A 26,262-nucleotide genomic window follows, 5' to 3' on the forward strand; every position below is an offset into this window, starting at 1 on the left:
TGTTTAAAAAGGTATCCACCCCCTGCGGATTCGCATAAATGTCGGCCCTACGGGAAGGGAAAGGGTTCAATATTTGTCCTGACCGATCTTTATTTCAAGGGAGCGAAGTACAGCAGAAAAGTCTACATTCCTGAGTTTATAAAGAGCAGCGCAATTAGAAAGTAAGGCCCAAAACACAGACGATTATAGTTCCAGCACCTGAACAAGAGAAAATTATGTTTTTTGATTTGTTTTCCCTAGTCCACTGCATAGGAACAATAAAATACTTATCAAATATAATATCATCAGGATACATACGTCCTGACCTCATTAATATCATACATACAGATCTCTTGTAAATATAAAAGGACTCACTTCAACTGAACCATACATCTGAATGGTTTTTTTCTGTACATAATGATGCCAAAGACATGAGATCACACAGCTCTTTAAATGATTTTTAATTAAATTTTTTACAAAACAAATGAGGTGACAACAAAAAAATTACAGCAAGACCATAGTCAAAGGATCTCCCATGAAATTAAAACTACAAACATTCAAAAGGATTTAATTCGGGTTGTGAACAATGTCATTTTTAATGTACTGTATATGTGTATTTCACCCTATGGCAGCATATTATAATAATTTAAGAAAACTGGTTCCTACAGCAAATCTTTTCCCTTTGTGTTAGCAACATAAATAAATTAAAACATTGACAGTTTCCCTGGCTGTTCTCAAGCACCTGAATCCCCTGTTTACAGTTAGCTTTGTTTAGATTATCTTTAATATGGCTTACTCTGCTGGTTCCCCAGGTCCTAACTGAACTTCATCTTATTCGTTAACAGATTTAAGGACACTAACAATCTTGTCATCCATAGGAGATTTCACATCTCTACCAAAGAAACTCAATAAACATAGTAAAATAAAACAACATCTAACAAATAAATCTCATCCTGGATCTGAAAACTTTAAATTGTGGTGTGTAAAGCTGTTTGGGTTACAGTGATCAACATGGCTCCTTATCCAAATTTGACCCTCAGTGAACCCGTTTTAGTGGCCTGAGTCTTCCGTCTTTATCCTTGAAGTTAAAAGGCGTGTGTGTGTGTGTGTGTGTGTGTGTGTAGGAGGTACTGTGTGTGGTTTTTGACACTGAAGTCCTGAGAAGTCTGAGCTGCACTTTGACATTTCCCTTTAAAACACCCTTAATGGAACTATTGTCAGCAAAAAAAACGATTAAAAAATCAACATATTATCTCTGAATTCGTACTGTACATGACTTAGGCAAATGTATTTCATCATAGACAATATTATTTTACGCATAAAATCTACTCCGCACCTTCAGAGGTCATGTATTCTGTGCCATAGATCCTATAGGTCATTAATTATGTTCTAAACGCTCTGAATCAAATTCTGTTAAAAGCTATGTCGCCTACTGTTCCTGTTGTTTCTCATGTTACTGAGCATGAGGACTCAACAGATGATAATCCTCAAGGTCTGACAGGATCTCTTCATTTGCTTCCCCACGTGTGCTCTACCTTTTCCCTTCATCTAAAAACACCTTTGGTGGAGCTTTAGTGTCTATTATTACAGTTTGCTCTCCTCCTCTCTGTCTACATTTTGATCCCAGCGTACAGCTCGTCTATCTGGGATCTGAAGTGTTGCCGCAGATCGTTCCTCTTGGCCTTCAGGGTCGGAGTGAGCAGGCCGGACTCGATTGAGAACAGTTCGGTGTGGACGTAGATGGCCTTCACCTAAAGAACACACACGTGTGGGCAGGTTGTTAGAGACCATGATAAAACAGCATCTTGTGCCTGAACAAAGAGGAACACTACAAAGGCTACAGAGACACTCAGGAAAATGTACGTCAAATCCCAGTTGGATTATGAGTGAGTGTTTTACCTGCTCAAAGGACTTGAGGCCTCCTTCCTTGCCTAGTCGCACCATATCCTCCATGATGGCTCTCTTGACATCCTGAGCAGACAGATAGAGAGAGGTACCTCAGAATGATGATGTCATAAGTTCTTTCAATTAACACTCAGTGTATGGGTTATGGTTTTCTAAAAATAAAATCAAGATTAAATATGTGTTTGGCCCAACTCACAACCCTCAAGCCAAGTTCTTAGTTTCTCATTCCAGGCAATTTTTGCAGTCTTGTACACAAGCCAAGAACAGTTGTTATTTTATTTAATGCTGTTTTCTCAAGATCACAAGTTAATTATTTCAACAGCATAAGTACCTCTTAGTGTACATGTATCCTTGGTATCACTGCTCTTTATGAAGAGACTGGTTGGTTAACTCTATTAATGTGAAGGGAAATGGATTGACAGTGTGGGCAGTGTGTGTAAATAGCATGTATGCAGTCTGAATGTCACTGGATACTGTGACCAAACTCTGTGAAGTATTACCGCTCTGCCACATAGTTCCTGGTAGCTGCCCTCAAGCCCCATGGTCCTCTTGGCCCAGCCACACAGGAAGTCGGGATCAGGCACCACCACTGCTACCAGACATGCCTGGAGATAAACACAATGTTTACAAGTTAAATACAGCATGTTTCATGGTACACCAATCCCACTAAGAGCGGGGCTGGGCAATTAATCCAATGTTATTTCTTAATTATGGTTTTGGCTTCAAACGATGATGAAAACAAGATAATAACGACACATGCCATTTTGCAATGACGCTCTTGTTTTGTCTTGTGTTATAAATCCAGTGCACACCTCTCCTTTACAGACGTACTCACAGTGTTGCTAGAATTAGCGACTTTTCAGACCCTCTTGGTGACTTTATTTCTAACAACCAACTAGTGACAAACTTAGCAACTTATTCACATCATCAAGGAAAAAGTTATCGCAGTCTACGGCTCTTGTGGCAACAGCGCCGGGTCTCTCCCTCTCCCCTTGCACTGTGTGTATATTTACGATATAGATAGTGTATTATTTATTTCATTTATTTATCTCAGTTTTTATTTTATTTTTTTTATTTTTCAGTTGAATTATATATAAAGTTCAAGAATATCCAATGGTAAATAGAAATTTAAATAAAAAAGTTTGTGATGATGCATGATGTTTCACAAGTCACTGAGTAATGCTGTTAATCATGATGTCAGCACTGACCAAAATAATTGTGATTATGCTGTTTGCAATAATTGAGCAGCCCTAACTGAGAGACACTGAAGGTTTAACAAAGGGAACAGAGATCAGAATGAGTCAGGACTAAAACTGTGGGCAGAGCATTTTTCTCATTGACAGTTGAAGAGGTAACAATATGACACACATCTGCGCTCAGACATGTTTACACCTGGTCTTATCATGTGTCCTGGTGATCTAATCACAAGCAGACAGCTCAAAGTCTGTCAGCTCACACCTGGCAATGAAAAGTGTCTCCACATGTGTCTCTCATGACCCCTTGTGATCTGATCTCATGTCCCTGCTCTATATGCAAATAAACATGGACCAAATGTGTTGTTGTTAATTATTGTTTAAGTTATCTGAGTAGGTGGCCCTTTAATGTGGCCCAGGACACATTAGCGTACACACTGCTGAAAGAATGTGGCCATGTACATTTACATCTGTACTGAGAGCTGTTGACTTGTGATCTGATCACTCTAATTCCAGCTGTACACACACACACACACACACCGAATTTCCTCCACCTACCTGCAGACTGTCTCCATGCACAAAGACCTGTGCCAATGCATCACTCCTAATGTAGACATTCTCTATCTTCTCAGGAGCAATGTACTCCCCCTGTGCCAGCTTAAAGATGTGCTTCTTCCTGTCCACGATCTTTAGCGTGCCGTTCTGTAAACACACAGAATTACATTTTAAGCTGTCAGAGATACAGAATTTTATGACTGTAGCTATATGAGTAAAGTCAAGATGAACAAAGTGAGGTTTATACAAAAAATATGTGAGTTTGAACTCAACCAATAAATGAACCTACAGGAAGCCATTTTCCAATGTCTCCAGTGTGAAGCCATCCATCTGCATCAATAGCCTCCGCAGTCTTCTCGGGGTCCTTCAGATAGCCCAGGAACACGTTAGGACCCTTCACACACACCTAGAAACACACACACTTATGAATGACATACATCATCGTAACATATATAAGAGGCACGACGTCTGTTTGTCTTTGTGCTTCACCTCTCCCTCTCCGTTTGCAGCCAGGTAGTTCATCTCAGGCACATCCACCACTTTAAGTGAGTTACATGGCAGAGGAGCTCCAACGTGACCTGCAGACATGAGGTCAAGTTTATTTACTTCAAAGCAGAGTATCAGTCATCTTTTACAAAGCTACATGCTGTAAGTTAAGAATATAAAAGTTATGTTGAGAAGCTTTTTTTATCATTACCTGCAGCCCATTCCCCAGGCATGGTCATGGTGCATCCAGCAGTACACTCCGTTTGTCCGTAGCCTTCATAGAACTGAGACAGAGAGAAAAAACTATGATTGTAATTACTATCACTGCTGCTACATGCATAAAGTAATGCTATGTAAAATGTGGGAACAGAGGAGTGTGGAAGAGGAAATGATATCAGATCAGACGGCAGTATTTCTACACATTACCTACTGTGGTGCATGGCAGGATTCCAGAAGAGGTGATGATAAGAGACAAGATAACATGTTAACAAGGGCTAAACTCTTACCTGACAGCCCATTGCAGCTCTGAGGAAGGTGAGGACAGCAGGAGAGATGGGAGCAGCTCCGGTTAATATGAGACGCACACGACCTCCAAGGCTGGCCTGTAGATAGCAGCATACCACATTAATAAACGATGACACGCATCAGTTGCATCCACAACAAATTAATTAAAAAAAAATCATGTTTATACCAAAAATGTTACTAAAAGACTCTAAAATTCAGACGCTTGGTTGATTTTGAAACTACACACAACATGCATGAGCTCAATAACAAATCACTACCACACATAGGCCAAACGTGAGAGGTCAACATGATTTGAGCGGAAGATTTTAAGAAACAAACGGTCAGGACTAATTTAAGAAATATTTCTGCTTATTGAGTGAATTTATTGAGCAGTTGTGGCGAAAGTCTGATGTGTCACTTTTTGACTAAAAGTAGCATTTTTGGGCACACTGTAATAACTCAGTGTTCACAGTCTAAACATTAAGCAATGTCACATGTTCATATCAAACAAGGTGGCCAAAGTTTCAAATAATGAAGTAAACCTCTGTAAACAAACACTTCTTGTTTTCTTCTACGTCTGAGACAAGCTGACATCAGCTGTTTGTGGATTTCTTTATATGATCATCTCCTTCAGGCATGCTACAATCTTGGAACCCATCAGCTATCATCAGACTATGATAAGCCTCGAGGGGCAAGGGCCAATATTTCGTGCTGATTCAGTGCAGCCAGTGGAGATCTGATCTAAGACTTCGTCCTCCATGCTCCGGTCATTTCAGCTAATCTTTATTAACAGCCATCTGCATACACATGCCGTTCAAATATGATTGGTCAATACTACTCAAACTACAAATGGAAACCAGAACACACAGAACACGGATACCATAATCTTGTCTGTTTATAGAGATTAAGCACACTACGGCATGTGTTTTCATTATATACACTGCTACATGTAGCCACATGCTAACGTCAGGGAAACATGTAATCTTGGTTGCCTATATTTCCTGATTTCAGATGATAATCCTGCTGGAATATGTCCGGTTGTGAAGATTTTGGTTTTAACATTTTTATTGGGGATTTTTCACGGTGGAAAGTGACACTATACTCAGTTACGGTCAATATCTTTCTTCCTACTATGGCACAAGCATGACTCGCCCCACTCACCTCCGATAAGCTCACCCTTATATTCTTACCCCAACTCTAACCAATCTGACTTCTCATGCCTAAACCTAACCAACCCAATTAATGAAGGAAACGAGTACTAACCAAATCAGAGGCAAAATACAAGTATGAATCTGAGAATGAACATAATAGTTCCCTTTAACTGTGCTGGCTCTACGTACCTGGACCTTCCGGAAGATGAGTCGATCCCAGATAGTGTCTCTCCTCATGATGCCTTTCTTCATCTCTGCCTCCTTCCTCCTGTAGGCAAATTCCAGCAGCCAGCGCTTCAAGGAGGTGTTGGCCTGCCCCAAAATCTACAGGGACACACAAACACAAAAGCTCGCCATAACTACTGAGAACAGCTTCATCATTATCCTGAATGTTTATGAAGCATGTGCTTCGTCTAAAATCTGAGCTAACACTCCTGTTTGTAAGCCTGTCATCATCGTGCCCACCTACCTTATCATACATTCTATTTAGAAGTCGGGGTACCACAGGGAACACAGTAGGTTTTAGTGTGGTCAGATCATCTGACAGCAGACGAATATCTCCCTGGAAGAAGCCGATTCTGGCTCCCTCCACTATCATCAGTGCCTGTCAACAATTCCAGAAAGACACAGAGGGTTAAAGTTCAAAGAGGTCACCATAACTATGAAACCATTACTAAGAGAGGTTAACACACAGGGATTGGAGGATTATTAATCTATCTTTAACACAGGGTGACTATGGGAACTAAGGGAACATACAATACCTGTACTACTCTCTCAAACATGTGAGCCAGGGGCAGGAAGGATATATGGACGTCACTGGGAGATATTGGACAGGAAACCTAAAACCCGTGCACACACAGACAGAAATACAAACACACACACATGGGGGGACATTGTTGTACAAACACATGCCAATGGACATGATCCAGACAGAAGGACAGACAGACAGGGAGACACACACACACAGGAAGAGAAAGCAATCAATGTTAATGTTTGTACCTCCACCACCCTCTCAAACATGTGGGCCAGAGGTAGAAAAGACAGCATGACATCATCTGTGTTGGCCCGAACATAAGACTGGAGAGAAGAAGGAAGAGTTTACCAAAGTCTCTTGCTCTTCAAAAATAACACTGACGTTTTTACCTCTGAAACTATGGTGACACTTTTTACAAAAACAAAAAATAACAAAAAAAACTAGAATTACCGCCCTGCAGTTGTATGCCTCTACAAACCAGTCAATTTGCAGTTACAGGTTACATCCATGTCTGTTCAGACTCATAAGAAGCCATGACAGTTGACAATGCCTTAAATAGGCTATGAATATTATTTTATTATAAACGTGGATGCTTAACACACATCACAACACGGCAGCACAGAAGGTCTATACAATCAACAAAGTTTCAAGGTGGGCAACCAAGTTTGGTGGCACCTGTACAGTTCATCATTTTATCCTATTAGACATTTGTGTGAAATTTTGTCATAATTAGTGTGTGAATTCTGAAATAAAGGCCAAAAGATGTTTTCTGAGGTCACACTGACCTTCAACCACCAGAGTCTAATCAATTCACTCTTAAATCCAAGTGGACGTTTGTGCCTTTTTTACGGAAATTCCCTCAAGGTCTTCTTAAGATATTGTGTTTATGAGAATGAGGCTAATGCAAGGTCAGAGTGACCTTGACCTTAGACCACCAAATTCCAATCAGTTTATTGTTGAGGCCCAAAGGACATTTGTGCCAAATTCGAGGAAATTCCTTCAAGGCCTTCTTGAGATATAGGGCTCTAGTTTCTCGGCGCAGCACAGGGTGGCGAACCCCACACAGAGCTAGTTTCGAGCAGCGCAACCCGAGGCACGCTCAGTTTGGTAGTTTGGCAGACCGAGGTGCACTGAGATGGGTGTGGCGGCGCAGCAGGGGGAGGTGTCGACAATCCAGCTTGGCGCAGTGACAGTTTCGTGCCAAAAGGCTTCGCCGAAGGTGCGCTAAAAGCTTGCCAGCTGAAACCAGGTCTACTGTCAGCGCAGGGGGAGCGCAGCCGGTGTAAGCCGAAGTTTGGCTGATCGGCGGACAGTGCGCACACATCACCAAAACCTCACAGGCAGGTTTCCAGAATATCAGGCACATTAATGATGCAACAAATAGCCACAAAAACCACTATTCAATGCAGCTATCTGCAGTCAGCACATAAATGTATCTCTATATCGACTGTCTCGTCACATCTGATGTCAGATCAAAGGGGATTGGCACGTTTGGCATGTGTAATGGAAACCCAACTTGATTTGATTAACACAGCTGCAAACTAATGAGTTCACATCCCTCTCAGCCAACCACAAACAGCCACAGCATCAGATAGGGAGTATATATTCAGCATCTGTCATCTTAGAAAAGTCAAAAGAAAAGAAACAGAGTGAGACTGCGAGAGAGAAAGAGAGAGCGCGCGCACGCGAGAAACGCAACATTGATTTACAATTGTGGTGACCTCCTCCCAGGCTACCTTTGCATCATCAGCCCGTGGAGGTCTGCTCGCAGTTCCGTATATTCGGACACTGGGAGCTTGGACCTCCCAGACCAAAACATCAGTTTCCTCCTGGGAGAAGTTTGGCCGTCTGACGCTGCTGCTCTCTTTCGCCATGGCAAATTGAGTAAACTCTCATTACGCCTTCGCACGACGCATTTAAGGGTGAGGAAAGGGGCTCATTTGATTGGTGTGATGTGAATGGGCTGTGTAAAACCCACTCCACGCCTTCTCTCCTCCCTCTTTCCGACTTGCGCAGGTAGGAGGGACGGAGGTGGGAAAGATGAGTAGCAAACTGTCCCAAACTTGCAAAATCCGCCTGGCCACACCCAGTTGGCGAAGCGCAGGTGCGCTGCGCCTCCGCCGCGCCCAGTCTGCGAAACTAGAGCCCATAATGTTCACAAGAATGAGACAATTGCTAGGTCACAGTGACCTTGACCTTTGACAACCAAAATCTAATAAGTTCATCCTTGAGCCTGACCAAATATTTGTCCCAAATTTAAAGACATTTCCTTGAGGCATTCTTGAGATAATGTGTTCACAAGAATGTGACAGACAGACCGCCTGAAAACATAATGCCTAAGGCCACAGCTATCACCAGCATGGAGGCATAAAAGCTTCATCGCAGTCAGGCTGCTTTAACCTCCCACTCTGTTTTGTTTACTTTGCTGTCTATCTGTGCTGTCACTGCATCTCACCATGTTCCAGGCAGCCAATCTGACTTATTTCCAAAGAAGACAGTCAGCTCCCACATACACACACATCATCTCTGCACTGATTTATTTTCAAAGTCATCGTTTCGGTCACAATGACCTTTCACAAGATATATTTAATCTGACACCAAATCTGAGTTACTCCTGTCCTGAATTACATTTTAATCTTTGGTTTCTCCTTTGTGTTTTTTCGTGGTAAATCTGTTGAAGTACAGCAGTGACAACAGCATGTTAGTTATACCTGTAATATGGCAGAATTACAGACACTGTAATAAATATATTTTTTACAAGTTCTTATCCTGTGTCCCTGTGTGAAGTGAAGTTAGTTATCTCTTGTTTAATGTCACGTTTGATGTTTATCTTAAAAAAATGTCCAGGAAGACAGAGAAGGAAATCTACCTCCTGGTTGATTTAAATCCCTCTAAAACTTGTATTACTACAGAGATCCTAAAGTCTCGAAAGGTGATATTTCTTTAACTTTTTCCTACAAGATCATTAACTTGTGCCCACAAAATTAAAAAAATATCATCTTTCGGGACTTTAGGGGCTCCTTATATCACAAAAACTAAAGATGCTCTAACTTTTGTTTCACTGTAACTTTAACTGTTCAAGTGCCACATCAGCGCCTCACCTTTGTCAGTTTGATGAAAGCCGAGCAGTTGGACACAATGTTCTTATGTGTGATCATAGCTCCCTTAGGGTTTCCTGAAAGCAAACACACACAAAGCACACACGCATCTTCAGAGGCTGAATGTACATGGGGTATGAATTTCCAAATACTCATGGAAATTACATTAGGTGCAGTTAATTCTGTGTGTGTGTGTGTGTGTGTGTGTGTGTGTGTGTGTGTGTGTGTGTCACCTGTTGTTCCGCTGGTGAAGCAGATAATGGCCATGTCGTCAGGTTGTGGAGGCTGCGGGGATGGGGGTGTCAACAGTCAAACATCGCTACATAACACACGTCATTTAAGGGGTGACTAGTACTAGGTCATTTACTGGCCGGTATTTACTTACCACTGGTTGGCGATGGTTGGCCTTCCCGATGGCCTGCACAACAAGAAAAACACATTTATGAAGGCATTGTAGAGGGAATAAAGAGACAAAGTAAGACAAGAAAGCAAGTAATAAAGACAATCTAATAGAAGAAAAACAAGATAAATGGAATGAAGAAAACACAAGAAGAAAACTAGCAAGAAGAGAGCACAAATTAAATGAATTTGAACAAAAGCAATATATGAAAGGAAAGTAAGAACAAAACAAGCTGGCAAGAAAATTAACGCAAAAATACAAAAAAGCATGACAAAACAAAAACTAAACAACAATGCAAAGACCCAGAAGAAGAACTAAGTTAAAGAGAAACAAAAACAAGAGAAAATGGAAGGTTAGAGTAAAATAACCGAAGCTGACCTCCATCTCCTGCAGGCTGAGGATGTGGATTCCAGCCTCTTTTCCCCTGTTGACCAGCTCGTCACTGGGGGTCTCCATGAGCACGATGGTTTTCACAGTGTGTTCCCTGTCCCCGACACAGTTCAGTACGAGGTTAGCTTTATCCACCACGTCACACACTATAGTCGAGAGGGAAGCTGCAGAAACAACAGACAGATAAGGTCACATGAAGGTCTTCACCAACAACAACACTGACATATATGAAGAATCGGAATGTATGAGATTATGTTGATGATGCTGTGGTTTACCTTGGTCTATGATGTAGTTGATGGCTTCTGTTCCCAGTGTGTCGTACAGAGGCACTGACACCAGAGAATAGGTGTAACATGCCAGCTCACTGATGGTCCACTACACACAGACAAACACACACACACACACACACAGAGTTTATTGTTGACTTTACAGATAATTTACTACTATGTTTAGTTGCGCTTTTTAGCCCGCCTCAATTGGACTATGGTTTGTTTTTCCTCTTGGTGGAACAGGTAAGATAAGATAAGATAAGATACACCTTTATTGATCCCATAATTGAGAAATTCCAGTGTTACAGCAGTCAAGGAGAAAGAGTCAGATTAAAGATTTCAAAATTAAACTTAAAAAACTTAAATAACTAGGCATGCAAATAAGTACAAAAATACAAGAGACGGCGATAAATAACAATAATAATAATAATAATAATAATAATAATAATGATGAAAATAATAGGAAGTGGATAATAATGAGCAGCAGTGAATGAAAATGAGCAAAAAATGAGCAGTGGATAAAGGGAGCACATCTAGTGCAAGTGATTGTATGTGCACAACAGCAGACAGCTGTGGTGTCCATAAAGTGTAGGTATGAACACAGTAACAGAACTTGGGTGAAGACCAAAACAGTAGCACCAGCTCTATAAACGCTAAAGTCTGTCCATGAACGAGCGATGACGTTACACCATTGGTCAGAATGGCTGATGACATCAGAGTTGGTGCTTCCCCATTTTGAAATGAAAAGGTGCAGACAGAACTGTGGTGAGAAAGACCTCGTTTTGTAAAGTGAACACTATATCCCTCAGTGGAAACAAAACTTTGATCTACTTTTATTTCACAGATAAGAAACAATAAACTGTAAAGACAATAAAGCCCCCATAAAATTGCATTGGAAGTCTTGTGTCTTGTTATGAGTAGAGGAAATGTCTGCTAGCTGCTAGGCTAATTAATGCAATGGTAAATATCATAGGCTTGTGCTTATAGCGTTAGCATGTTGGATTTGTGGGGAATACATGTCCTGCAGACTGCTTTATCTGTGAACCTTGTGAGCCGAATTGAAGTCCAGTTCTGTACTTTGTTTATTACTGTTGCGGTTACGCCATGTTTCATGTGTTTTAGGTGTGTTTGTTGAATAAATCAAACTTCACTGCACTTCACAGAAACTCAAAACAATGGCATTGAAACCCCACCACCAACTTGAGGGCGGTGTAATTGTATAGTGACCTTGATACATCACTGCACATGTATAGATCCTCATACAATCTAAGCTAAATACTCTCAATGGCGTAGGCCACTTGATAGTCTACAACTATAAATCCGCCTTTACATCACCAGCCAGAGCTGAAGAGGGGAGGGTTGTGTTAAATGGAGCAAAAAGAGCTTGATCAGTAGGTACAGCTCCAGAGAAAGTAGGTCCTGTCTGTTGTTTGAGTGTGCACAAGTATACTTTTCTCCTTTTTCAAATGTAATTTCATTAATTTTTTGCCTGGACTGCCACAGTGGGGCCAGTGCTGTGGACAAACATCTGTGACTATTTCGCCACTTCCTGTTTCAAATTTAAAGCCATCCGTTCAAATTAAAAGCCCTCTAACATTCATACACAGTCCAGCTATATACCAGGTTCTGGCCTAGTCATGTTCTTAGTGAAAAGAAAGCGAACCAGGGTTTACAAACTCACCAACTGACTTGACTGACAAACACACTATGGGTGTGAACCATTTTTTCTAATTATGGCAAAATGGCACCAAACATAGGCTGAACTAGCTTTTACAAGTTCCCGTTTGAAGAAACTGAAGAAAACGTCAGGCAAGTTCTGAAGTGCTCTGATTTCTAAGCAGATTTTTTGACGTTTATGCGCAGTGGACATTGGAAATAACAATATCCTCGGTAAGTGTAAGTCGCACTGAATCTAAAAATATGCACATGTGTCTATGTGTTCAGATTTAACGGAATTATGAGTCAGAGAAAGAGTGTGATTTTGACGCAAATTTGACGCCTAGTAATTGGGCACTATGGGTAAAGGGTACATGTCTGTACCTCCGGTCTGTTCTGAGAGAAGATGCCAATGTGGGGATCGGTGGTCTTGGAGTGTCCTTTGTGGAGAAATGCCGAACCCAGATTCTCTGTTCTCTCCATTACCTAAGAAATACACACACACACACACACACACACACACACACACCTGTTAATGCTGCAGCAACAAACAACGACATAAACTGAGCTTTGTTTGACCTCATTTTAAATCAAACATAAGGGCATGTGCCTGCAGCAGTTGGCGGTAATAAGTCAAAACACCTAAACACAATGTGTTCACTCACCCATTCAGTTCACACTGGAATGTTTAATTGATATTTCAACAATAGTTGTCAAGCTCAATTAATGTTTAACGATCAGTGACAGACAATTAACAAACAATTCTCGTCCCTATAAAAAGTAATAGCTAGTAAATGCAAACTAATTTTAAATGTGTTGTGGTTAAAAAAATCACTAAATCACTAAAACCTCATAGTCCATACAGAAACATTAAAGGGATATTACACAAAGCTCAAAATGATTAACTAAGTGAATGCAGTGGCCCAGATTAAATACATGTTAATGGCATTTACTATCAGTATGCTTGTAACATACATCTGAATTAAACAATTACTTTCACTTACCAGGCGACGCCTTTTTATTTATTTATTTATTTATTTATTTTTTTTAAAAACTCTTCTTCACATCAAAACAATGAAGAGTTGAATATTAAAGTGACATGTTACTGATAGTAGAGTTAAACATTACCTCTTACATGCCTCGCTTACATAACAGTAATATGATAGCTATAATAAAATTAATTTCACATTTACAGGGGTAACTGAGAGATTTCATGTTGCACTTCCATAACATTAGGAGACTTAGTAGGAATTCTTTTAATGGTTAATGTTTGTGCAGCAGAAGCTGAGATATCCTGACTTTTCATGACTGGTATGGGTAAATCTTTGAAAATACTGGAACCTACAATTCCCATAATGCACCTTGGTAGCATTTTCCACCAAACTCTTCCTGCCACATAAATTCCCATGACTTTTAAACCTCACAATCCTAGTTTGTAACATAGCCTTTCTGTTACACATCTGTAGACTCCCACCTCAAGCTGAGAAAATAACCCTGATGACATAACCTGGGTTATTTTCTCAGACCTGACAAAACTTCAGAGCCACAGAGGACATCGGACGACTGTTTTAACAAGCTAAGTGATACTCATGACTTGATGGGTAAAACTGGTGAAATTCCCCTTTAATTATCATTTACAGAGCAAAATAAAATACAATTCATCAAATAAGCTTTTTTAAAAACTAAATTCAAACATAAAAGCATGCAGGTTTTATTTGCCTCACCATGTCAACCTTTGGCTCTGTTGCTGTCGAACCGGAGGCTATAATGTTTTAATAAGGTGAGCTGCTCATGGTGACTCTTACCTCTCTGTAGGACATCCATTCATAGGGCTGCTTTGGTTTCCTGGAGCCCAGACAGGGACCATTATCTTTAAGATGGAAGGAGAGCAACAGAAGAGGAGAGAAGAGGAATCAAAAACAATGAGAATTTTAAGTATATTAAATCTTAAATTCTTAAATCTTAAGTTAGTATATTAAATGTTCAGAATCAAGAATAAAGAATCAACTTCAGTGAAAGTAGAAGTAAAGTAAATGTTATCTTAAATCAAGATCTCTAGTCTCGCACTAGTTTAGTGTAGTTACAGGAGATCAAAGGGATAGTGCACCCAAAAATGAAAATTCAGCCATTATCTACTCACCCATATGCCGATGGAGGCCCTGGTGAAGTTTTAGAGTGCTCACATCCCTTATCAGGGCTGCAGCACACTTGGATCACTACGGATGACCAGTATGGAGATACTTTGTGGTTTCAATTTTGTGTTCTCGGATGTTAGTCTGGGGCGCCATCTGCCATTAGGTGTGCTAGCCGCTCCCCCCGCCGATCTCCGCAAGGGATGTGAGCACTCTAAAACTTCACCAGGGCCTCCATCGGCATATGGGTGAGTAGATAATGATTGAATTTTCATTTTTGGGTGCACTATCCCTTTAAGCAGATGATGTTTGAGCCCCATGTATGAGGAAGGGCTTATACTTTTTGGTCAACAGCAAGTCTGACAGGCCCTTGAGTAACTCAACAACAGAAAATATATACATCCATAGTCATACAACAATGTATTTGTGACTTACTGGAGAGTCGGACCCCTCTGAGGAAGAACTCATATATTGTTCTGGCATCATCGTAGACGTGTGTTAGGTGACTGTCTCCGTTCTGCAGAGCTGATCGTCGAGCAAACTCTCCGCCCTGATAAAATAAACAAATATGGGTTGTGAAATCTAAGAGTGATCCTATAGTAATGCCAACATCAGTCTCTTGACTCTCGCTTGGACATTTAATCGCCGAAAAACAGCACTAAACCAAAAAACATTATTTTTTACATTTCTTTCATGTGTGATTTTCCAGGTTTCGAGGGGAACATTGATTAACAAATACATATATCATGCTGTATTGTCTTTTATATATGTTTTAATTATCTTTTGGTACAGTTCACCATGTGTATTAAAAAATAAACATAAAAAATACTGCATATCTGTTAACAGGAAGTAGAAATGCTGGCTGCTACAAAACTAGAATTACTGCCTCATGGTTGAATGCCTCCACCAACCAGTCAGGTTACAGTTTAAATCCATGTCTGTCCAGATTCATTCACATGTGGATGTTGCTGCAAAGAAGCTACAATTTCTAAATGCTTCACACACATCTTCAACCTGGCAGCACAGATGATCTATACAATCAGCACAGTTTCAAAGTGGACAGCCCAAATCAGTGTCACCAATTCAGTATCTGACCAAGTGTATCCCCTTCTGTTCCTGAGTTATTGAGTTATGGCATTGAATAAAGGTCAGAAAACATTGTGATGTCACCGTTTGACCTTTGCCCTTTTGGATAGGATAACTGTCATCACTTCAGCATTTCAGCCTGTTTGATATCTGTGTAGAATTTTGTCATAATTAGTGTATGAATTCTTCATGTTTTGTGAATTCATAGTGACCGTTGACCACCAAAATCTTAATAGTTCAGTGGTGGGCAAATTTGAGGAAATTCCCTTAAGGCATTCTTGACATATCGTGTTCACAAGAATGTGACGAACAAACAGAATGAAAACATAATGCCTCTGAATACAACAACGAGTTGTCACATAAAAATGAAACTGCAGTTCTAAAATGTAGTTTCCTTTTTGAATTCACACTGAACATGGTCTTATATTAATGCAGTGATTAAGTCACGTTACAAGACCCTTCACACCATGACCTCAACTCCAAACCCAAATAGATATTTTCAGTTCCTGAACAACTCAATTTTAAGAGCTGGAGCCTCTTTAACTTCTCAGACATGGTATGTTTGGCTTTGTGCTCTGAAGGTTTGCAACCAAATGAAATCAGCAAAAATATTTTAATGATGAGACAAGCTCACACACACCCTTTGCATATTCCTGTTTGCCTCACATGCACGAGTGGTATTACTACAGTGGAACACTGTGTCCTCTCATTCTTGCTTTAACAGCAGGGCTATTTTATTAACCGCCAACTGTGACAGTCTCTGTCAATGTCCCTCTCTGTGTCATCTGACCTGATGACTTGCACCTGGGCTGGCAGCAAACTTAAAGTGGGTGTTTTAGAATACACATGCATTTGTCTTTTTTGTGAGTAAAGTGTCGGTGACAATACTTTACATCCTGTGAGATCAGCCAACACAGCATGGGCTTTACACTTCAATTAGGTTTAATACCTGGCAGTTTTTTATGTTTAGTTAGTATCGTACCAGCTTGTTTGTAGACGTTTCCTTGGGGCTTTTGTTTGTTTATACTGGCGTGTACTTAGATTGCCTCTTTGAAAAAAAAAGGGTGGGGCACACAGTGAAACAAGCTGCACCAGTAACAGCACACTTTAACAGCCCATCTGTTTGGGCCAGGGTTGTGCCTGTCTGTATGCATTTGTTGCTAAAACAGATGCATATAGTAGGGTTATCCTAGCTGTTTTCTTAGTAATAGCAATGATCATTTATGAGACACTGCATGGATCAATGTAACTATCCTGCTTTAGTTCTGATAACATCTTCATCATTTTTCACAAGTTTTTACATTCCATTCATTGTTTTCAGCAACAGCACAATTACAGTGTGAAAAACTAATGATGCCTTCATCTGGCTTTTGAGATAAAGTCCATACATTTAACCTGCAACCCTTTAGAATACATTCATACTGCAGACAAATCATAGTTGTTTCTAAAATCGTATATTTAAGAAAGACTGTTCGCACTATTCTTTGCAAGTGATCAAATTAGCTTTTTGTGTGTCCAGACCTCACTGACCTATCTGCAGGGGTTGCTGTGGTAACAACGCAGTGCTGCTGACACAACTTTCCAACACAGAAGCACGAGAAATATATTTCAGTGTCTGTCCACAGTGGAGTTATTATGATTTTTATATTTCATTAGATTTTACTTTATTTCATTTAAAATGTTTGTTTTCAATTCAGTTTACTTCAGTAAGTTTTCAGTTTATTTGCTTGTGTCCGTTTAGTTTTCACTGTAAAGATGTTTAGTTTTTATTAGTTGCAGTATTGGTTTTAGGTTTTTTTATTGATAGCTTGGGGGTATTTGTCAGAGGTTCAGAATAGGTATGACAATACAAACACAACACTTTGCAAAAGCACTTGACTACAGTCATGTAGACATTACCATATGCACCGTTGCCTTCTTATGCTTGCTGTGTTGGCAATTTTGACCAAATTGACAAAGAATAAAAATAAAGACAGTTCCTGTATATCTTTATCTAATTTAAATGAGTTTTATAAGTACACAATATCATGTCACTTAGTTTTCAGTTTTTCTGAAGTCAAGTTTGAATTTTTATTTCAGAGAACTAAAATGTTTTTTCGCCTCTGGTTTTAGTTTTTACCTTAGTTTTAGTTACAGATAATAAACTTGCTTCACTTGCTTCACTTGCTTCTGCTCAGCACCTCCATCACTCTAAATTTAATGCTGTCATTGTGTGTCACATTCAAAGACACCATGAAATCTGATTTGAGCAGCCACAGCGGCCGGACTGAGACATATCTATATAAATCTGATTGGAATCACATCATCAAATCTAATTTGCAAGAACTACATTTCATGTGTTCTTTTTGCAAATCAATCTAGATACAATCTGGATATAAAAAAAATGGATTCAGACTGCCAGTCTTAACAAGGCCTTAGATAACTGACTGAATTGATTGATAACTGAAAAAATCTTTAACTCACCGGAATCTCAACTGACTGCATGTTGAGGTCGCAGAGTGGCAGGAGGGCCTTGGGCCGTGTTGCCAGATAGTAGGTTGTCGCAGCAGCCACCGCTCCCATGCTGACCAACATTGGGGTGGACACATTCCTGATGTACTGGCTGACATCAGCCAGAACTGGCAACTTCAACTTCTGCAAGAACTCCTGGCTCAGCATGATGCTGCTGATGAGGTAAAAGGTGAGTGTGTGCTTGTGGAGAGTGAACCTGCTAGTGCTTGTGTGTGGAGTGGAAAGTGTTTGTGTTTTAAATGGTTGACAGGTTGTGTTTGATAACGCTGAGCACTTTCTGTTGGCCCTGAGGTAAAGTTAAGAGTGTGTGTTACAGGGAGGAGTGTGTGTGGAGTGAAGCTGACCAGGAGGGGACCTAGAGGGAGAGGAGGAGGAGGAGGAGGAGGAGGAGGAGACAGGTCATTCATTTGTTTACATTTAACAAGTTCCCACAGCAAGTTTTATGGTCCCTAATTGTTTTTTGGAGGTTTGTTACTTTTAACCACTAAGCCATCACATGTGTCATTTTGGGTTTGTTTATACTGTGATTGTTAAACACAACCCTAGCCTCTAGTTATGAAGCATACATACAGTTGTATCCTCAGGATACAGAAATGAGCAGAGGTGAGACAAAATTGTTGTTTTGCGAGTCCTAAGTCAACGTTGCTGGCAGAGTGTAAATAGGTGACACTCCCACTGCAAAGAATTTGCACTGGCACAGGGGAAAAACAAAACAAACTCTTTGACGGAAACACAGTGCTAACTACTGGAGTGCACTGTGGCCAACTGTGTTCAACAGATTTAGACAGATTTAGATCTGAAGATAACATTTTTTTTTTTGCCCATCGACCAATCGCTTGGCTGGAGTGTAGGTGGAATTTCAATAAACCAGGATTTTCTTTGGTAGTACAGTGTAAGCAACAGATTTGTTTGTTTTTTGTTTACCAAAAATGTACCTCTCATGGGTTAGTGTGCAACTTCTGACACCTTCATGATGTAAACATTGAAAGTGTAAGCCATCTGAGTTTCTGCTTTAACTTGGAAGACTACACATTTTGAGCAGGTGCAGGGACCAGCTACCACTGGCAAATGATGTTAAATGGGCCCCTGGGCCCGAAGCATAAAAAACTTCCCTACCCCTTCAGGGCAGGTACTTAAATGGCCCAAATTGCTTTGAGCACTCAGCACTAAAGTCCTGTAGATAAACTGAGAGGTTAGGAACACTCTTAAAATGTATCATGATGGTTTCTTTCTTGTGTCATCTTCAAAGTGAATGTTTAGGCTGCTGCTTCAATTTGTCTTTTTGAGGACTTTTGAGGACTTTTTTTTCCTCTGTGCTGGGGTACTATTTCAATAGTTGATGAGATGAGGAGAGAGTAAGCAGCCGGCCCAGCGTCTATTATCGGAGCGCTTTTTTGTGCTTCCGCTCCCAGCGCTACTAGTTGAAAACTTCTAAACTTTTCAGAAAGGTGACTAGGACGTCACTGTCACTCCTTCAGCTAGTCTACTGTCACAGCAACCAACAGAAAGGCCCATTTGTGGGAGAAGATCAGCCAGCAGACACTGGATGTCGCATGGGAGTGTCATGCTTTTATTATCACTCATGTTGTTAGATTGACGATAACTGTGCAGTCAGCCCTGTTAACATAGCCTTACGTTAGCTACCTAGCTAACGTAAACGTCACAATATTGTTGTCAAGGAAACAAAAACCACACACTGAGCATCATTATCATTATGAACTGCTGGGATGAAGTGCTCCCTAGCACCCTATCACTGCTGAAAAATGCTACGTTAACACACACCCTACTTAACAGCTACTTCACGCAGAGGCTCTGGCTTAGGGGACCCCTGAGCCCTTGGGCCTGATAGGCTTGTTTGGTAATACACAACAGGCCTGTTCCTGATTGGTGGAATGCAGCAGACACCCAGAGTGACACAATATATTTGTTTATGTTTACAGTAGCTAACAGCTTTTCAGTTCTGGGTTTACACAGTCCAACACAACTCTGCGTACCAATATGTTAATGCTTTCTTTGATTATGTGGCACAAAAAGCACTTGTGCAGTTTTTAAATTCTTGACTCCATTACTCACTCAAAGCAAACCACCAGCGAAACTGAGTTTCTTTCTATTTCTACTGCCAATTCCAGAGACCTCAAGCAACCTGTTCTGCAGCTACTACCATAGAATAATAACAGGGGCTCATATTGCAGTATAATTAGATCTTATATCATATATTTAAAAGACTCTCTGAGGACAAGTTTAGCAGGTGTCGTATTCCCATGGTGTGTGTTCCTGTTAGACAGGGGGTTCTCAGTATTGTGAACACACAGATGAGGTGACAGACTGAAGGAGCTGTTTAAGAATAAACAGATTAGAAACAGAGTCTGAGGTCTTTAGAGGACAAAGAAGGGACAGGTCCACCTCCATGTGAACCTTGAGGATGAAGACAGTGACCTTAGTCCCACATTACAAGTTAACAATACAAACGGAGGGACACAATGTTCACATCAAGATGTGATGGCCTTGACCTGACACCAAAGTTTACAACATCCAATCAGTCATCCATTATAGAGGGACCACAGGTCTGTTACTGTCATTCTTCATTTGATGATGAATGTTTCCACGTATAAAGCATGGAGATTACATTCTCATGAATCTTCTTAGTTTAAATAAAAATAAGAGGATTCTTATTTGTCTTATGTTGCACATAACTGAATGAAACATCTGACACTATTAAATATTTTTCATTTTTCAAGTTGGCCTTGGTGTGGTAAATTCCCCCCATAATATGGTTAATATATAATCAAACTTGTTACCATGCCTATCTTTTTAAAGAAGAATTTAAAACTGTGAATGACAGGGCATAAAACCACTGATCTGTTGATCTTTACGAACCCAGACTCAGTGGTCTAACAATGGTATGGCTTTCAGTGGTGGAAAAAAAATGTTTAAGTTCAAAAGTGAATCAAATCCTGACTTTGAAATTAAAAGTCCAATCAAATTGTGGATTTGGAGAATGGTGACACCCCTAGCATGTTTTTGTGATATTTGTACTCCTAACAGTAAGCCACTATAGACCTATATAAAGGCCCAGTCATACAAAAAACAAACAAATTTTTTTTAAAAAAAGTGAGCCACCATGAAACCAACAGAATTTTAAACAATACTGGGATACAAACTTTTGGTCATACCGCTCCGCACTTATCTATAGATTTCAATAACTATAACCACATTGTCTCTATCCTCTATAAGCACAGAGCTATTTCTGTATGCCAGTGTGCCGTTCTGTTCCCACTGATTTTCCTCCCCACTCACCTGTAACAGAAAGCAGCCACAAGAACCACAAGCTTTCCTTTTCCAGCCAAACCTCCCGTGACAGCGTCCCTGGGAATGCAGTCGTTACTGGTGCTACAGCAACCGGCACGCTCTGCTCTCACAAGGAGGATGCACAGATATACTACTGGCACCAAACACTTGCACTGCTCCTGTTACAGGCTGATGTGTAACCTTGGCTAATCTACCAATCAAAGGTCAGTCTGGCTCCAGGGAGGGCTCTGATTGGCTGACAGTCATTGTGATTGACTCAGAGACTTGATGTAAACAATCAATGACCCGAAGACAAGATTAATGAGATAGTAAAAGTTGGGGAACTGAATCACTGTGAGTTTTGGATCTTTGTGATTGCTGTTACCAACACAATTAAACAAATCGCATATTTATTTAATACCACAATACAGCATTGTGCATCAACACACCTTGTTTTCTTACTCATCTCTGCATTAGCCAATCTGATTCTAGTAGACATGAATAGAAATTTGACTTCCCTAACTAAGTGCCTTGCAAAAGCCAGCAGGTTCAAGCAGTTGCTGGCTCCTCTCACCTTTCCCCCAGTGACCTCTGACCCCTGTGTGGGTAGCTGACATGATTAGACAAAGTGAGATAAATGCTGATGAAAGGGGAAAACTGCAGAGTAGCGAGGAAGCTGTCCTGTTGACTTATTTAGTTGTGGCATATTTTGTTGCACCACATTGGGTCTGTGCTAAGAGTCCATTTATTAATTGTTTGATCCATAAAATGTCCCCAAATACTGAAAAACGCACACCACAATGTCCTAAATTCCAAGGTGTAGTGCGAGATTTGTCTGACCAACAGTTCCAAACCCAAAGATATGTAGTTGTTCTCACATCCTCACAGTTGAGGCGATGTTTAGGGTTTTTGCTTGCAAGCTTGCCGATTTATTTTCTGTCAATTAATGAATCTCTTATTCGACTATTTGTTTTAACTGTGAAAACATTAGCATTTAAAATCACATTGCATTAAGATTTTGTCAAGGACCTTTGGAAAACATCTGCTGTGTTCTTTAAGTGTTTATGCTCGACATCTAGGCTGGAATTGTGTCACTGATTTGTTGTACTTCTATCATATCGTATAAGACAAATGCCTGAAGTGATTTATTTTACAACTACCCTATATTACTGAGGTCTGCTGCTAAATTCGGCATCATGTTTTACTCAGGATGAGCAGAAATTTAGCCGAGAAACATCACATTTATTCACTTTACACGGACCTGAAATGAACACAGAATTATGTTAAATGTAAGTCATAAGAAACCTTAAATCATCTTTAATAAGAAGTAGATCTTTACTAAATTTAACATGTTAACAAAGCAAGGCAAGCTAATCGCTAACGTGCTTGGTTAAAAAAGAAAACAACCAATGCTTTGAGATGGCTGTCAGACATGACAGAGGTGTGATTACATTATCCCGCCTGAGGTGTAACAGTGGTGTGTTCCACATTTTATTTCCCAAAGAGGATTAGCGTACTGTTCAGTCCCTTTACTGCCGGAAAACGCCGGTTCAGGTTCAGCGCCTAAAGTCATGTCCATAATTCACGCAAGGTAGCATGCTGGTTAAGAATAAGGTGGATAAGTATGGTGTGACAAACATGTCTCAATCAGTCAGTGGATCAGATGAGTGAGTGACTGACTGACTTAGAGAGAGACAAAGGAGAAAATAAGATTAAATTTGCTGTTGCATTCATTCTATGAAAGGCTGGATTATCAAACAGGTAAAAGGGGAAAAATACCTAAGGGTTAAACCCTCAGGAACACCAAGACCCCTGGTTTGACATGACCTCAAATATTGTCCGTTGCGTGTTTGATGCATGTTTGCTTACGTCAGAAATGTACTAATATTTCAGTCGATGCCAGAATAAAAACTTAAAAGACTCAGGCACAGGTCCTGAGCATTTTATTACGGACGCTGCATTTTTGTTAACAGAGCTCGTTTTTATTCATTGTGTTGGTTGTGTGGTTTTATTCTATTTCTGTTTTAACTATTTAGGATATTTCAAGATATTTTTCAAATTCCAGTGTCTGAGTGTTCTTAATATAATAGCATGATAATGCAATCACTCTGTTTTAAAGAGCAATGAACTTTACATTCTTATCATTATATCATTAGGATAAAGTTTTTTTAAAATGACAGTAATATTGTTTATCACGATTATTTCTGGGACACCATATTGTCCAGCAATAATGTCCCAGGAAACTAGTTATAGTGGCAGGCCCTCTTCTACTTCAGTACATTTATTTTAACTAGACAAACTTGACTGAACCCAAGTGTTTTAAGTCATTAAAAAAAAGCATCACTTTACAACAGTAAGATGCTGTTTATGCATTGTATTAACAATCATGTAATACATGCTAAAACATCAGTTACCGAGGCTAGTATCAAATACTTAAAGTACATTTTGCTGATACTTCTGTACTTTCACTCAAGTATGATTCTAAACGCAGTCTGTTTACTGGTAATGGGGTATTGGTACTTTTGTAAAGGATCTTATTCGATCAGCTAAAAAACTTGAGTACAAGGATACACAAGTACCACATTAAATAAAGTACTCTGAAAATTTAGAAAGAGAAAGTTTGGTGGGCAGATGCAGCATCTTTAGAAAATATTCTTCAGCTACTGCATAATCAAATCAATGTTGTTGAAGCACTTGATCTCTTTATCATAGCAGCCAGTCCATCTACACTCTAGCCTGAGAGCACCAGCCAGCAAAACGAGCGCCACCACAGAAAACATAAAGGGGGGGCACTGGCAGAGCTGTCCAAGGACCAATGGCAGTAGGGTGGGTTGATGGAGGCAGCCAATCAGACACAAGTGACCTTTCACCTCAAAACCTGCACAGTGCCACTTGCAGTCATCTTTAAGGTCTCTGTCCACCTGCCTCATGTTTGCTGTGTGTACTGCTGTTTCTACACAAGGTCAATATTATCTTTACTGCATTAATGCAAACTAACACATATGCATGAACACACACCCGCCAGCCACCAGAATGCAAGTCCATGCTGAGCCGGTCATTGACCTCATATCTCACTGATAAACTTAATCTTGATGCTGTATTTATCTTGATTGTACACTGGACACTAGTGTAACTCTCACAGGACACAACTTGCACTGTTCATTCTGCTGCTCTGCCAGCCTTTAGTCCTGCTGACAGCTGTGACGGGACCTAAAGGTCATTCAGGGAACCGTTACAACAGCAAACAGCAGACTGAGTAGAGTCAGTGGCAAACTGCATTCAAGTCTTTTGAGAAGTGAAGACAACTCGTACAGAATCACTGAAATTTGGAGCCATTTAGACGCATAGCCAGTCACCTCGTATGACACCGTATAAGCCTCTATGAACTAACTTAAATGTCAACCACAACTGGTTGGCTCCGCGGTGAAGCCTGTCTCAGTGAGAGGAGACTGTGGCTACGAGAAACATTATTTAAGTGTACAAAGTGTTTAACGCTTAAAATAAAACATATGAGACTCTGTTGCAGGTTTTTCTGTCACAAGTATTCATGTTTTCTCATTAACAAAGTGCCATTAAACTGAGTTCGTCCTGACCCAACTTGAACAAAACGTTTCTTATGATACATTTATACTTTTTTTTACTAAACATGTAGTATAAGAAACTACTGGACAATCTATTATATGGTCCAGTGTTTATAAAGCAACAATATCTAGCTAGTTTAGAGTAGTTTCCCACCTGTTAGCGGCAGATCTCCCCGGCTTCTTGTTCCTCACCACGCGCACCTAATTTTAGAGTTAAAAAAAAGAAATACAACTTCCGGATAAACGTTTCAAAATAAAATTCGTTGTACTTACACAACTTTTGGAAAGAGTATAAGTGCGAAAAGATTTAATTGGAAAGATTCTGATTCACAAGTAAACTAAAATACAGCTGCAGTGTTCCCAGATTGTCTTTTGATAGTTTTCAATTTTTTTTCCTACATTCCAGTTTGAAGGTAAAATTGCCTGATTTCCGGTCACTAGCTTTGTTATGAAGGAGGTTGATGAGTTATTATTGTTTATATATATATTTTTTTTACATTTTTCATGGAGGGGTTGGTTGTCAAAGGAGTTGTTGTCACTGTGCTTATCACAGCCACATAGAGGGCGCTGTGACACTGTGTTGATATCAAACAGTTAGCCTGACATCCTGCTCAGTTTTGCACTGGTCATTGTGTGGAACACACACAAAACAGTGAGGTGAAGACATTTTCTTTTTAATTTTTATGGGTCAGAGTAATTTTTCATGTGGGTGTTGTTTTTGTATTAAAAGCTTGTAGGTTATTAGTCATTTATAAATCAAACTCGTATTAAAAAGTTGGAGGTAATAGCTTTGATTGAGTCAACTTTAAGCTAGCAAGCTAAAGCTAGCTTAAACTGTTTGTCAGTAGGTCAGTTGGGCACAGTTGTCTCATTGCTCTGGGGGTGGCAGTTCACAAAGATAGTCAGCATGGCAAACATGTTATAGTCCATATGTTCTCAGGTGTTTTTGATCTCTCTCTCTCTCTCTCTCTCTCTCTCTCTCTCACACACACACACACACACACACACACACACACACACACACACAGTGCTGCTATAGTTCCTCATAAGAAAAGTGTATCTAAACATTTCATCAGTCTCACTGTTTTATTTAAAATTGAATTCATAAGTACTTTTTTATGACACAATGGCTTTAATTAAGGGCAGATTCCTCATTTTACTTCAATTACATAGGATAATTCAAACAATCACCTTGTTCAAATTCATGGTTTAAACTCAAGGGGCATGGTTACTACTATTATTATTACCTCATGTCAGAGTGTCTTTGATGGTTAATTACTTCTTGTTACTATTGTTACTACTATACTTGTTACTATAAGTTGTA

At 40.0% G+C, this 26,262-nt stretch overlaps 1 protein-coding gene across 3 annotated transcripts; it reads right to left on the reverse strand.

Moving 5' to 3' along the window:
• Window positions 1-399: 399 nt before the first annotated feature.
• Window positions 400-25,177, reverse strand: LOC126388759 (long-chain-fatty-acid--CoA ligase 1-like). Of its 3 annotated transcripts, none has more exons than XM_050042025.1 (21): window positions 25,093-25,177; window positions 18,022-18,424; window positions 14,908-15,022; window positions 14,146-14,210; window positions 12,725-12,826; window positions 10,691-10,790; window positions 10,404-10,579; window positions 10,011-10,043; window positions 9,859-9,910; window positions 9,629-9,702; window positions 6,535-6,612; window positions 6,243-6,377; window positions 5,963-6,097; window positions 4,625-4,720; window positions 4,330-4,402; window positions 4,122-4,210; window positions 3,922-4,038; window positions 3,636-3,779; window positions 2,385-2,489; window positions 1,879-1,950; window positions 400-1,730 (listed from the first exon to the last, which is right to left on the reverse strand). In XM_050042025.1, exons 2-21 carry the CDS (start codon window positions 18,214-18,216, stop codon window positions 1,590-1,592), a joined length of 2,097 nt encoding a protein of 698 aa, XP_049897982.1. In that variant the 5' UTR covers window positions 18,217-18,424; window positions 25,093-25,177; the 3' UTR covers window positions 400-1,589. The 3 variants fall into 3 exon arrangements, with proteins under 3 accessions (XP_049897982.1, XP_049897981.1, XP_049897983.1); XM_050042024.1 differs by lacking the exon at window positions 25,093-25,177 and adding an exon at window positions 21,367-21,522; XM_050042026.1 differs by lacking the exons at window positions 6,535-6,612; window positions 25,093-25,177 and adding exons at window positions 6,773-6,850; window positions 21,367-21,522.
• Between the last annotated feature and the right edge of the window lie 1,085 nt (window positions 25,178-26,262).

This window comes from Epinephelus moara, chromosome 4, assembly GCF_006386435.1.
Source record: "Epinephelus moara isolate mb chromosome 4, YSFRI_EMoa_1.0, whole genome shotgun sequence".
Classification (NCBI taxonomy): Eukaryota; Metazoa; Chordata; class Actinopteri; order Perciformes; family Serranidae; genus Epinephelus; species Epinephelus moara.